General features: G+C 38.3%; 2 protein-coding genes across 5 annotated transcripts in view; one reads left to right on the top strand and one right to left on the bottom strand.

Moving 5' to 3' along the window:
- Nucleotides 1-10066, bottom strand: part of LOC136831504 (WD repeat and SOCS box-containing protein 1-like) — a 108994-nt gene extending 98928 nt beyond the window's left edge. The window contains exon 1 of one of the 4 annotated variants that reach the window (XM_067092032.1): nt 9509-10066. The gene's annotated coding sequence lies outside the window, so the exon portion shown is untranslated. The remainder of the gene's footprint in view (nt 1-9508) is intronic. The other 3 variants (XM_067092027.1, XM_067092033.1, XM_067092028.1) reach the window with 3 other exon arrangements.
- Nucleotides 10067-14834: 4768 nt separating this feature from the next.
- TBC1D23 (TBC1 domain family member 23) overlaps nt 14835-15488 on the top strand; it is a 37116-nt gene continuing 36462 nt past the window's right edge. Inside the window, exon 1 of the mRNA XM_067092022.1 lies at nt 14835-14997. Coding sequence (XP_066948123.1) covers nt 14930-14997 — 68 coding nt within the window. The 5' untranslated portion in view covers nt 14835-14929. The remainder of the gene's footprint in view (nt 14998-15488) is intronic.

Genomic DNA, 15488 nt, shown 5'->3' with positions numbered 1-15488 from the left:
TTCACTACAGCATTTAGATCTGGAGTGAAGTGTATTTTTGTTGGGTTTGCCTTTATGATTTATTTTTGGGGGGGGCCACCTTCAAGGTTACAGGGAAGCTTCAGAAAAATGGTCAAAAATGTTCTGAGCCGAACAACGACTTTTGTGTGTACTGTTTTTCTTCCTGCTTACACTCAGGTCGGGACGATTAGGATATTAAAACAGGGTGTCCTTTTCCACAGATGAAATCCAAATTACGCTCATCTACGTTAACATATAAATAAAAATGTAAATAGTAATCCCTGATGTTTTTGTTGTGAAAATGAAGCATCAGAGCAGAGATCATCAGCAGGTCACGTGGCATCCGAGAGCTGAATTCCTGTACCCAAAAACGGCTCTATGTATTCACAAAACCACCCCACGGCTCTGAACATTTTTGACCATTTTTCTGAAGCTTCCCTGCAACCTTGAAGGTGGCAAAAAAAAAAAAAAAAAAAAATCACAAAGGCAAACTCAACAAAAATACATATCATTCCAATGAAAGTTAATGAGCCAAGCGTCATATATTTATTCTGAAATAGTTCAGAAACGCGAATATGTTTACAGAAATAAAACTGATCGTGGCAAATAAAATTGTGAAAACCAAACCGAGTGATTCACGAAACACACAAGAAGTTCAAAATACTACAAGAGAAGGACCTGAAGGATTGATCGATTCTAGTGTTGGCTGTCTCCAGAGAGTGACTGAAGGAATGCAAATCGGAGTGCACAAGGCCACGGAAGTGGTGTCATTGGCCTTATGTCAAGAGGATCATCTCCCGTGTAATGCCCAAAGCAGTTTCTGAGTGATGAGACAAAATAAAAACCAAGGCTGCCTAAAAGGTTCAGGTTACTAGTTCCACATCTTGAGAGAGAGAGAGAGAGAGAGAGAGAGAGAGAGAGAGAGAGAGAGAGAGAGAGAGAGAGTTTCTCAGTTAACTGCTAGATGCAAGTCAGTAAAGAATATTCAAGTAACAGCAAATAGAGAGTCGGCATTATGTCTAAATAAAAACAAGTAGTACCCTGAATAGACAACCCGAGTGGAGCTTCATAACCAATGAAAACAGTATACAACATCATAACAGATAAGAAAGAAGGATCACATAAAAAAAAACATAGCTATCCGTATCTCTTAAGGGACTCCGTTATCCTGTTATCTCTTCAGAGGAAAAATCTTGTTTACTGTTTACTACAGATAATCAGCACATCGACAAAAGTGTCGATTATTAAAGATGTCTGGTTAATGTGATAAAGCTGACGTGACTTTATCATGCATTTTTATGGCCAAAATGATTTGCTTTAAAAACAATGAAATGAACAATGAAAGGAGGCAGGGCCGACTGGAATTTCTCCATGATCTTCAAAAGTAAAAATCAGATCGGATGAGCAATACAAGGAGGCAAGCTGCCTGGAATTTTTCCATGATTTTCAAAAGCAAAAATCAAATCAAATTAACAATAAAAGGAGGAAAGCTGCCTGGAATTTTCCATGATTTTCAAAAGCAAAAATCAAATCAAATGAACAATAAAAGGAGGAAAGCTGCCTGGAATTTTCCATGATTTTCAAAAGCAAAAATCAGATCGAGTGAACAACACTAGGAGGCAAGCTGCCTGGAAATTTTCCACGATTTTCAAAGGCAAAAATACAATCAAACGAACAATAAAAGGCTGAACACGATCCTCAACTAGTGCATTAACCAAACTACTAAACTAGCACAAACACCTGTGACAGCCCGTGGAAAATGGTTCCAACAGCCCGGCCAAAGCCAGATATGTAAATTGAGACGAATGGCCGTAATAATCCTTGCATAATGTGTTCAACACAGGCCACCTATGGGCGCCACACGCAATGAAGGGAGTTAGTCAACAAAGATAAACGGATCCCTCTCAGCTGGCAATCATTCACAAACGTTTTTAGGGTCACTGGTTATTCTATTATCCGACGTCATGACCTTCCTTTTTACCTACAGGATAGTGTTATGCAGTTTGGAATGGGATGTGTCCCACAGGCTTGCTTCCTTGTTTGAGGGGAGTGACAAGGTCAGGTGTCAAAGATACATGCGTGTTTAACAGTTCTATATATAGAACAGAATATAGAATTTAGGACAAAGACCAAGCACTGGGACCTATGAGGTCATTCAGCGCTAAAAAGGAAATTGGCGGTGAACAAGGTCTGAAAGGTGTAGCAGGGGGAAATCTTCGCAGTTGCACTATGTTACACTGTTCTGAAATATATCTTGACAATACTAATTTACAGCTCACTATTCTCCAGTCAGTCAGAGCCCTATCTGAATTTGGTGGTTGGTCCCAGACCGTGCCACGGTTCTTGAGCGGTCTGGCTGTCAGGCGGGGGTACCAAACTGAACCTCTTGGAAGTCAACGACGCGGAAGTAAGCACATTAAGTGACACTACATCGTCATGGGTTAGTGAACAATAAAACCACCTTATGCGGAGGTAACAAAAAAGGCAACACAGAAGCCAATTGACAACCCATTCATTCTTTTATGTTAAAAAGCTAAGTTTTTTCAAAGGTGAATAGCCATTTTTTTTTTTTTGCCCTTAAATAGCACTTTTACATCTATCCTGTCTATCCCGAGGAAAATATAATTTTTTAAAATCTGCAGTGTTTTCAATATCTTAAATTGTTGGATAAAAACTAGACTTCCAATAAACTTCTTATTCTAGATCTCTGTATCAATTTCTTGCACTGTTGTTTTTGTTTAACTCAAAGCGCATACTTCATAAAATTTTTCATAATTCTGATCATCCTTTGCAAGATGAAGTTCCTATGCTATGTGATACAATGTGTAGTGCTAGACTTGCATTTAATTATAACTGCTTTGCCTTTTCTTTTGAGGTTCAATATCATCAAGTTTTCTAGAGGTTTTGTTCCAGCAATGCTCAAGTTATGGAGTGATTTCTTAGTCATATAACTGAATCGTTGGAACAAGTTCAAATTAGGTGCGAATCCATTTTCAATGAGCAATGTTACGAGTCTCACTTCATCATTACATCGCTTTATCGCATTTGTTTTGTTTTGATATTCCTCTTGTACAGTTTACTCTTTACTTCTCTATTTCCTTGTACAGTTTACTCTTTACTTCTCTATTTCCTTGTAGAGTTTACTCTTTACTTCAATATTTCCTTTGCTGCACAGAGCTGCTTTCCCTATATTAACAAACGATCATCTATAGTTCCATGATTAAAACATGATTCTCAGAAACTATTTGTTCGTGAAACTTTTGACCTGAGGTAAGAAGGATCTCTTGGCAAACAATCTCATGGGACTAAACAGAGTAATAAAGAACACAGGTCCTGAACAACTGCTTTTCACTTCTGCTTAACTAATAATTGCCATTGATAAGAGTGACAACAACTAATCTAGCAATCGCACCCATAAGCATGAATCTAAACAAACAGCAACACAAAATAATATTTAATATGACTCCCAACAAAGACACGCAACTTGCCATCACATCGGGTGCACGTGCTACACATGTGCCCAGCTGTCGCAAGGTCACGACAAATGAGTGAACACAGGCCTCACATTAACTGAGTATCACAAGGAAGATGCACTTCGACAACTACACAGGCAATCATATTGTCTTCGCAAATCGAATCGGCTTCAAAACACGCACGTTTATTAAGCAATCTGCTGGACGATGGCAATTTTTGCAACTTGAGTTAAAGGAGGAGGAGGCTGTCAGGAGGATATTTGCGTGGGCTGAGGAGGGGGAGGGGAGGAGGGGGACAGGAGAGGGGCTACACAAAGAAGCTTGACTAGGTCAGCCTCCTTATCCGACCACCAAAGGAGGCCTTGGGTATATCGTGGTGTTGCACTGGCGTAGCCTACCTGCATAGGAGTTCCAGGCGTTTACAATTCTGTCCTTATTCTCTCTCTTAACACTGCATATATATACACACATACATACGTACATACAATAAATATGTGTATATATATATATATATATATATATATATATATATATATATATATATATATATATATATATATATAAATGTATGTATTATTCTCCCTGGTTCAGTGGTCAACATAGCCATTGCAGGCCCCTTGAGTTTGATCTAGGGCCCATTTCCCGATTAATCAATCATTTTTAAGTTTACCTGTGAATTATACACTGGGTGGTTAGTCGACCAAGGGCATACGATTAGCAAGTTCATTCTCTGCAACCACCCACACACGCACGCACGCACACACATATATATACTGTGTGTGTATATATATATATATATATATATATATATATATATATATATATATATATATATATATATATATATATATATATATATATATATATATATATACAGTATATACATTCAACTATTTGTCAGGCGATTGGCGTGATCACATCATTGAAACAGTACTAAAGCTTTAAGTTCAGTCACCGAACCATTCACGTAAGTGTAGTCTTCAATTCAACCTTTGAAAAGTAAATAATATAACAAAACAAGTCCTGGTACTGAATCGAACCTGGGACAGGGACTAAACAGAGAGAGGGAGCCAACAGTTGCTATCTCGTTAGCCTACGTAGACCACACCTTGAATTCGGTCTGACATAGGCCTACACCAGGTACCCTTAAGGCAGCCTTCCAGCCTTACCCGTACACAACCCAGGCAATTTAATTCTGAAACTGATTTTAACAGAGCATCTACTTTCCAAAAAAACTGATGGTGAAACCCGGGACATTTTGCAGCGCAACCTTCACTTTCTTTGGTTTTATGTACAGCCCTTCACAGGGATGATTCCCTCTCTGGCGGGCCCTGGTACGTTTTCAAAATAAGGTGCTTCTTATATTTTGTAATTGTCTTTTAGTGTTTTCTCGTCAGTATCATAGCTCCTGCAGAATAGGAGTGTCTTTAGTTTTTTTTTTTTAATTTACTTTCTTCTTTATGATCTTCACTTCGGGCGGTATTTTGTTGTATAGTCTTGGTGAGCAATGTACAAATGCTCTCTCGCCTGACTTACAATTTGTTCTAGGTTCAAATAGCCTATATGTTTCACTTGCATATCTGATTACGATATTCATTTCAGGTCTAAAGAAGCTTAAGCAGTTTCTCAGATATGATGGTTCACCATATTTTAATGCTTTAAAGACTGTAAGAAGTATTTTATATTCTACTCTTGCTTTTACTGGGAGCCAAGGTAGCTCAATTAGTGCTGGGGTTATTCTATCACGGGAACTTAGTCCTATTAATCTGGCGGCTCTATTTTGTGCTCCTTGCAATTTTCTTAGTAGGTAGTTAAGGAGACCGTAGTATATAACGTTGCAGTAGTTAAGCCTCGAAAGTATTCGGTTGCAAACTGCTGTTTTCTGAGTATCTTCGTTTAGGTATTTTCTAATAAATGCAATGTTTCTAATAAGATTGTTACAGGTTTTTATAGTATAAAATATATGGTTCTTCATCGATAATTTATTATCAATAAATACTCGTAAGTTCCTCATTGCTGCTACAGTGTTTATTGTTGACGATCCAACAGTTATTCTTTTGAAGTGTTCATATTTTCGTAGTGCACTGTCAAATCCAAATAGCATACACTCAGTTTTGTCTTCATTAAGTTTCAATTTCTTCGCTGACATCCAATTTTTTATATCTTTCATTATTGCATCAATTTTACTAATGGTGTCTTCTACCGTTTCGACAGGAAAATAGAACTGGGTATCATTAGCATACAATTTATACTAAACCTTGTTCTTATTTAGAATTCTACATAGTTCTATTGTGTAAATGCTAAATAACAGGGGACCCAGGACGCTGCCTTGGGGCACTCCTTTTGTTAGGCCTTTCTTTTCTGATTTCTGTATATGTAAGATATTTACTAAAAGAAATTTTATTCACACACCATTATCATATAATGCATAGCGCAAGCAAGTGCAGCTGACTGACAGATTGACATGGATGCCAGGCTGTGATATACAACCGACTTCTACCGCCTATGGCATAACCCTGACCAATGGTCTTGGGCTTGAGCAACACCAAACTGGAGGCTTGAGATTCGCGTCTCAATAAACTTCCAAACAGTCCCATTCCCCAAAAAGCCTAGAATGAAATGTCCCTAGTTTTCGCAACTGCAGAAACACCACCTTAAAATTATGGAGTAATCACGCATGCTTCAATAACAAAAGCTACACAACAATCTAGAGTTCTAGAAAACATCGAATGCCATGTCGATACACTTGACTATGTACACACCAACGATACAAGCAATGTAATTAAATGTTGTCTTTGTTACTACTAGGCTAATACCGCGTAAACATCCACTAGAGACGTTTTTATATCCTATCGACAGTTATTTTGAGCCTTCATCAGAATGACTGATCGACAGTGACCTGTGTTGTTTATAATTGCGTATTATACACAAAAGTGCTTGGTCAGCACTCTTTGATCCACCTCTTCCTATTGGCATTTTGTCACACTGACTTCGCACGTTCTATCGATTTACCCTCAACATCGGTGTTTGAAATTAAGATTACATCATTACAGTATTTGAGCGTTGTTTCTGCATTTCTCTTCCTTCAAAATCACTGTCCCATTTTAGTGAGATCACTACAATTCAAAATAATCAGTTTTTCAAAACTCAAAACATGAGTCTTGAATAATTTGTTGACGGAGCTAAATTTCCCCCAAAAAAAAAACTCATGACCAACATGATTACCCGGAATAGGAATACAAAAGCATTCTTTCATTATAAATATTAACCATGGTTTTAAAAAAATTAACATAATCGATACAATCGGACTGCCTTCGATAAGTCGTCCTGAATCTTGACATTCTAAGTTTCCGTAGCTACACACAGTCAAGCAGATTCGATATCACTTTCGTCACGACAAATAATGGAGCACTGTAATAGGCCTATGTTACACACCGTCCAAGGTCTACATTCTGTATCGTCAAACCTCACTACAAAATATTCACTTAATCGATGGTAAAATTCTTTCTCGATTTATGGATCAGACTTAAAACAGCATCACAACAATGGCTGCAAAAAATTCTGTTGAGTAAATAAGGCATTTTCACGAATATTTCTCAAAATGTTTAATTTCCTGTTTGAACAATATTTCTGACTTAATTCTAATCTATATTACACCAAAGACACCAATCACTTTCCAAAAACCTTTGTCTTTCATCATCGACATATTCTTTACACAAGGATTTTTGTAAGCCGCGTTTTTTCAGTCAGTGACCCCTGCTTTTGTGTCGTCAGTTTATGACACTAGACCATTAAAAAACATATAAATCAACTGCAATAATTCAAGTCATGTCCCAGGCAATTCTTTAACATTCAATGCAGGGCGAAAAGGCAGCGTTACAATGACCCCATGTGTTTACCTCAAGAGCCCAATATTATATACTTCTAAAACGGATATCATTAAAGTTTCTACGCTCTTTCGTTTGGTACTCACGTCTATTTTCCCCATTTTCCTTTCTAGTAACTGGACATTTCCTTACTAAACACAGAACATCTTCATTGCTATTTCACTTTGGCCTCTCTTGGGGGTGGGCTAATTACCAGTGACAAATTTTTTCGAGTTTTACACTGAATTTGATAAAAGTTTTATCTGCTCCCTCATCAAGATACCGTCTATAATTGTTTCACCGCATCCTTAGTCTCTCCGAAGTATATCTAGAGTTTTTTTAGTTATATAATCACAATTTATTAGCAAATCCGTTCATGGTTCACAATCACCAACTTTTTTCCACTTTTCATTCGATAAGTTGCTGTTAAAACTGCAAAAATGTTGAAATCAAGGCATTAAGAATAAAGATATCTTCTAACAAAGTTATGACAGGAGGACAATAACTAATGAAAACGATAAACATTAACTGATAAACAAGTGGAGATGAACCAAACAACCACTTCCAAAAATAAACACGGATGATGATAATTATTACCAACACTCTAGGGACATCTTTTACGCGCCAACATTGCAATCCTCTGTTTTATACTATAGTTATATCCTAAAACAAGCAATATCTTACTCAGTGCAATCAACTGCTGGGTTAAACATCTGAAAATGTAAAGATTTTACAGGACAAGCTGTATCCTCACTGACCTCAGCTTGAACTGCGCAGCGCAGGTCCATGTATTTTACATATAAATTTGCCGGCTTCTTTTGCTTTGGTATTTTTGTCGGCACTGGGTAACTGCAGTATTCTGCACTCTATTTCTATTTTTTTTATCACTAAAGAATGATGACCTTTTCCATCCTTTTACAGTTTAAGGGCGAAATAACTTCAAACTCTCGGATGGGACCATACCTCCATTTTTCTATTTACTCTAAAAAAAACTATCATTCAGACGATTGGCATAGCTATCTTGCAATTAAAAATGTTATATCTTTCAAGCAGTTACAATTCTTTGACAAATCAATATCTACTGTATAAGCTAAATTCTTAAGTACAAAATAGAATGTGTAGGACATCTACACAGGTAGACGGCATAACCATAAATTTTACAATCAAACCAAACTTCTTCAGTAAATTATCTAGCTAACTGACAAGTCTACAATTGTGCAGAGCACGAACTAGCCTAGTCTGAGCTGTTACCGATTATATAAACTACGGCTACTAACCATGCGGTATTCTCAAATTCATTAGAGTTAAAGACCTTGTGGTATACGCAACTTGCTAGTATGACTACGCAGTCTGGGACCTTCGGAAAGGGGCCCCCGTGACCTTGAGTCATAATGCAGTTGTTGTGTATATGATTAATTCACTTAAGACCGCAGCCTTCCCAGATACATCGCTTAGCAGAGGCACAAGGCACTTAACATAAGTCTTGAGACGGAGAGAGAGAGAGAGAGAGAGAGAGAGAGAGAGAGAGAGAGAGAGAGAGAGAGAGAGAGGGGTCAAGTGTACATCGCCAGCGACCCGGAACACATAAACACGTGGCCGAAAGATCACTGGACGGCGCCGACGCGCCGTGTCCACACAAGGTCAACCATGAATCAAAACAACAGGATAACGTAAACAGCTGCAATAGTCTTCACAAGAAAAAAAAAAGATGCAAGAATTTTTGGCAACAACCTTAAAAAGGTAATAAAGGGCAATCAAACATTAAAATGGAAATAAAGGGCACTCAAAACATTTCTTGGGCATACCAACCAATCAATATCAAACAAAGAAATATCTAGACATGGAAATCTAAATGAATCAACTAACGATTTAGTACTGTAATAGGCCTAGGCGGTTACATGTACGATAGGCCTAGACCGGGCAGTAAACATACGCTAGGCCTAAATGTTTTTGTTTCCGAGGGCCGTCTGTATCCAATGAACCTGGATTAATACTAATAATTTACGGAAGTAAAAAGTATCCAAAATCTCGTCTGTAATATAAGGCCTATTAAAATATCCGAGCTAGGTCTAGGACATACATACACTTACAAACACTATGCCTAGGTTAAATTATGACACCATCTCCACAACATGAAATTCTAAACATTTTACGGATAAATCCCCTTACCTTCAGAGAATATATGCCGCACCAAATGCCGTACGAAGGAAGTGATCGTGATTTTAATATTTGTATTTATTTACGTTAGGCACGTCTGCCGCTGGTTCCTCTTAGGCTGCAGGGTAGCCTAAGCAACAAAACATGGACGAAAACTGCGTCTAAACGTTACGCTACTGTTTCTATTCCGGTGTGTGCCACTACACGAAGCTTCAGTACTTACAGCACAAAAGTAACGCCAGTAATTTCGTCGGGATAGTAAAAGCTGCTTAGAAAACCGTTAACAGCGTCAACGGGTCGACCTTCCGCCACAACGTCTGATACAATACTAGCGTGTGACGTCATGTCTCCACCATTGATCTGGTGGAGGGAGAAAATTTTGCCTTTTTGCAACTAACATCTTTGCCATAATTAAAAAGATTTGTGATAATAAAATGCTGCATTCACAAACACTTATGTCTATCTTTGATCGATGAAAAATTTAAATTAACAAAAATGAGGATGATACGAAACGTGAAATATAATGTCGACCAAATTCCGTGTACCCGTGAAGAGAGAGGGGAGAGAGGCAACCAAACAAGAAAGCAGTTTCTTGATAAATTCTCTTATCTCTGGTACTTTTAATCCTGCCGAGTCGCTTGTATCTCTGCACTCGTTTCGGAGATAAAACTACCATTAAAATCGTGACCGTGCATGTTATAAGTTACGTAGTATAAAAACGATCCTTCCTGCAAATAATAATTCCCCTCGATATTACCGTTATGCTACTTAATGCACTCACAAATCTTTGCAAGATGCGGTTTCTTAATGAGTCCAGTGCGGTGTCGTATTAACAATGGTCTTATCTTCTCCGTTAGCAAATTAGCTGATACCCATTTTGGCAGTGGATTGGATACACCCGGTGACCGGTAAGCATATGTTCAGATACGAACATTTTTACCGTTTACTGGAACACAACTTTAAAGTTGCATAGCTTGCACCGTTGCAACAGCAGCATTAAAAACAATTTGTTATTCGTCTCTATGCCGTTAATACGACGCCCAGGGTTTTTTAAATACAGGAGAGAGAGAGAGAGAGAGAGAGAGAGAGAGAGAGAGAGAGAGAGAGAGAGAGAGAAACATCATGCAAATGTCATTAGTCGTTGATTTACTATTATCAACAAAGTATAGGAATATAACTGATATTAAAACACATGTCCTGAGCACGGTTACGGGAATCTCTCTCTCTCTCTCTCTCTCTCTCTCTCTCTCTCTCTCTCTTTCCGGTACTACTGCAGTTTACCGATATCCTGCAGAGATATCGTAAAGAAAAGCCGTTTTATTCTTTCTGCAAATTGACTAAATGGAGTTGTTATGACATTAGACCTATATTATTTCACCGTAGCTTGAGTACCATTAGACAGAAACATAATGGAAAATTTACATAAAATTCGTTTGGTTATTCTGTAAATGACGAAAAGTGGATTGCGATACATTTCTCAGTTCCAACACTGTCAGATCAGTGTCGTGAAGTCCAATAATTTTATCAGTAAAATTAATAGAGTAACTTATTTATGGAATTTGTCGTTGCAAAAAGCTGTGGTCATCGAAGCTTCACCTCCTTGAATTTAGTTCATTCAGTTACCCAAATATCACTTGCTTTAGCAAAGCGGTTGGCCACCTACAGATACTGTACAAGGAAACGAACACTCCCCACCCGCCCGCCTCTCGCCCCCGACCCACACCATCTCGCACGGAACTAGCTGTGAGTGACACCGTAACATAACGTTACGTTGCTTTAGTGCAGTTGAACCAGACGTTTCGAAAGTCAGTCTGCATATGTGGTGGTCACTCGACTTTTGTGTTTCACAGCCCAGGTAGAGACGGGCGCGAGGTTACTAACAAGTCCCAAGAAAACGTTTAAAATCTGGAGTTTAACGCCTTCTGGAACAATCCTTCACAGGGGGAAAGGAGTATGGTGAAAAATAAAAGTAATTGACCCATTAGCGTAAGAAGCGTAATTACGGGTGAAGTATAAAATATAACCACAGGCTGACATTCTTATTTAATTTTCTTCATCAAATGCGGCCATTAAATTTCCGACGTGGCATGAATTTACAAAGAAACGTCTATAGAAAAGAAAAATAAAGAAAGTGGTATAGTTTACGAGTAAAGTTAAAATAATAAATATTTTATTGCACATGAAATAACAAATATGTCTAATTATTAATCGATATAAACTTTAAATAGCACAGTATGTGATTACGATAACAACAACAGTAACAGATGACAGGAGATGGAATAAACCTCCTCCTACAGAATTTGAACCGCTCACCAATGAGACACCAGGCGGACTCCATAGCCACTCATTCACAGACGGCATCAAAAGGAGAGGATAGCTAGTTATACTACTTTGTATAATTGGAAGCAAAGCTATATAGTCTTAACCCCTCCTTTTGATGATGAATTAAATGTGTCTCCTCTATCCTGGTGGGTAGGGGTGGGGGAGGGGTTTTAAAACCATATTTCCTTGGTGACTTAGTTCCTCACACCATTGGAAAGTTTCTCTGAGGATTTATTTTTTTCTTTTTAATAAGTGAGATATCTTCTTTCTGTATCTCCCTTTACCTTCGTTTACTTCCTAATGAGCAACATATTCTTTGGAAGCTTGAACTTCAAGTCAATGGCCCCTGTGGGTTTGTTCCATATGAATAGGGTTCATCTCCTGAATAGTAATAATAATACCAGTTCAAAACCTGTTTGTGTTATCATTTATTTCCAAATGAAATAGCCTGATTGAAGTGTGTACATTATGGCAGACTTTTTTTTTTTTTGGTTGTGGGGGCGGGGGTGGGATTAAAGGTGTCTCACCCAGTCAGTAGCACTACTGGCTGGGTGAGAGTATGATAATAACCGTTGTTATGAGTGCAGTAGGCTCACTGTGACATTAGACATCTGCAGTAGCATATCTGGTCCCTCTCCTTTTATTTCCTGTGTGGACGAGATATAATGTTTGCCTGAAGTCTCACTGGCCACCACAGTCCGCAGTTGAACCCCTTGAATATAATGTTGTCCTGATATCCCGCTAGTCAGCAGTTCAAATCTTTAAAGAAATTTGTCTGATCAATAACAATAGTAAAGGAAATTTTCTCTATATGGGGCCACTGTGCAGAAAATTTTTTAGCAGTAACTTGCAACTGATTAGCATGAGTCTATGTCTTCTTCTGTGCTTGCTTCTGCAGGCGATTTTGATTCAGCTCTTCACTATCAAGCCATAAAATGCTTTATTTTAAGGAACCCCGACACAACAAGCCTGTCCGAGTAAGAAAGGTTTATAATAATTTCATTCGTCTTCGTTTGAGTTATCCTCCATATCATTACCACGGGTACTTTTTCGGCCAGGCTCCATTCAGCTAAATAAATATCTGTATAAATTCGTGAAGGCTAAGGTCTGTATAGCATAATAAGGCATAGTCTTTGAACCTAGGAGTAGGGTACCCGCACAAAATTCAATTGCAACGAGTTATCACTCGTTATTTTTTACAGGAGAAAAATCCTAATCATTAGCAATAGGCCTATATCATAGTTCTTAGTGTCGTCACTGTTAACGTGTCCCAGTCTGCATATCTAGTTAATACTCTTATTATTTTAAAAGTTATATACTCCCAAATCTCTTCCACGACTTAACTTTAGTTACTAACACTATTTCTTTCCATAATCTTTTCTTCCCGTGTACCGTCGATGTAGCTGTTCCCTCTCGTGGAGGGTTACCACAGCCCAACAGCATATTTCTGGATATTTCATTTTCTTTTAAGACATCTTAATTCTAGTATACATTTAAAGCAGGTTTTTTTTTCTCTCTCTCTCTCTTCATTCCGGCTGCATCTCCCTACAGTTTACGGGTCATCAGGCATGCAATTCACTGCTCAGGTTAACAGAGGCGCAAAGGGTTTAAGAGTGCAATTTACAACTTCTCTGACTTAGTTTATATGACGCTAGGACCTCACGATTGTCATGGGCACATTTACCCAAATAACGGAAGAGTTGCAGATCCTTATCTCAATGAACAGATATCGGGTCAGGAAAAACACCCACAATTCCCTCTATTATGATACTGCATATTGGAAAACGTGATAACGATGCCCAGATTTTCTTTGACATTTGTGTTATTGTTATTATTGTCCGAAACGAGAAAACAACTTTTGAGAAAAGGTCATTAACTTGCAACGCAATCTTACACAGAACAGAATGCCACTTTGTAACGGAAAGATAGAAGAGAGAGGAAACTATCATTTGAAAAAAGTACTTGAAAAAGGACGAAACTGGTTAAGAGACCATCAAGTTTGCCTGGGATAGGATAGGAGGTAGGTGAAGAAGAAAGGTAAAAAGTGTTATGGAAATGATGTAGAAAGACTAGTTGCACTTTCTCCTTACAAAGTTTAATATTTGGCCTCACGATAGCCTTTTGTCGCTAGAGCTATTCCTAGCTTCAGTACTGGGTGGTTAAGTTTATCTATATTTAATTCCGGTATTGTTTGACTGCACATTCTCTGATATTTGTGGAGATCTTAACAATGAAGGGCTTGCGGTCTCAGGTGGTAACTGAGTCTGACAGTATGCATAACTGAAGTGTGCTTTTTGACGGCCTAATGCAATATCTAGTCTGACATGTTATTAGTATTCACCCTGTCATTTGTGTTCTGAATGTAGGAGTAAGGTATGAGGTGAGTAGCCCCTTGTTTACATATTTTATGGTTATTGTCACTCATACACTTTTATTATTCAGTACATTCTTTGTGTACTCATTGTATGTAAATAATGTGATGCCTTGATTATTGAAACTTGTTGGCTTTAGTACGATGATGTCACGATTCAGTTTTGCTTACAAGTTGGTGTATCCTGGTCAACATTGTGCTGCAAGACTTGACTCTTCTTGCGTCTGAAGTACGTTTTTTAATGTATATGTTATCACGGCTGCGTGCCATGATTTAATCATCTGGACCTCTTGCTGGTTTTGTTGGTTCTTACTTCGCGATGCAGCGTTCTTTGATTTCAGTGAATTTGTCAACAACAGCTGTATGCAGTTATGTTCTCCAATTCTATTTATCAGGTTTTCTATTCGCTATGGAGATTTGGAATTCTCCTGGGAGTTCTGCTCTTCTGCCGAGGAAAGGCTTATTTCTTTATGTCTGTCTGTCTTACATATTCATACGTCCACCTTCGAAATATGCAACCTGCTAGTGTGAGTCTACCGTCCACCCTGTTAATTTATCTTTATTCAACTATCTGCAGCTTTCCTCACGCTGATTCATCTGTTTCATCAAGCTCTCACATTCCTGGTACCCGCTTTCCCAGTCAAGAATAATTTCTAGACCTGTTTGGCGGCTAGAGAAAATCTCGTGAGCCCAAAAGAGGAAGGATAGGCTAACTGATAAGCAGGACCTGCGTCATCACGATGGCGATAGTGTACTGCATAAACACTTCACGTATAACGAGCCTTCTAGAATTTCATTTCCGTAATAAGTAAGGTTCCTTGGTATTTATCCTCAACGTCTTTTGAAACAGAGGAAAGGCTTGTGATCAATCAAAGGCAGACAGGGGATTTTAGTCAACAATCTGCTGATAAGTTGTGTTCAGAATTTTAGGAATGTTGTAACTCAGCAACATGAGTTATAAGTCAGCTGATGTCATATGAATATTGTTTACTTGATATTGCATATAAACAGGAAATAAACCAAACGTGTGAATAAATTTTTAATGGGACTTTTTGAAGGTAAGATAAGGTGACATCATACAGTTGTATTATGCACGGCACATCATACTCGCGTTGTGTTGGTGCCACTGCCATAGAGCTATGAATAATGGAAGCAAGAACAACTGCGTGTGCCTCACATCACATATGAACCGGGATGAGATGTGCCACGTCAAATCTGTAGCGGATAAAGGAGTCTCTGGCTTGAATTAACGACGCATTAAAGAATATCTCTGATGCCTTGCTGTGGAGAATTAATCAC

This window comes from Macrobrachium rosenbergii, chromosome 48 (genome assembly GCF_040412425.1).
Source record: "Macrobrachium rosenbergii isolate ZJJX-2024 chromosome 48, ASM4041242v1, whole genome shotgun sequence".
Taxonomy (NCBI): domain Eukaryota; kingdom Metazoa; phylum Arthropoda; class Malacostraca; order Decapoda; family Palaemonidae; genus Macrobrachium; species Macrobrachium rosenbergii.
The sequence above is the reverse complement of the archived record's forward strand: the minus strand, read 5'-3'. Positions and strand labels throughout refer to the sequence as shown.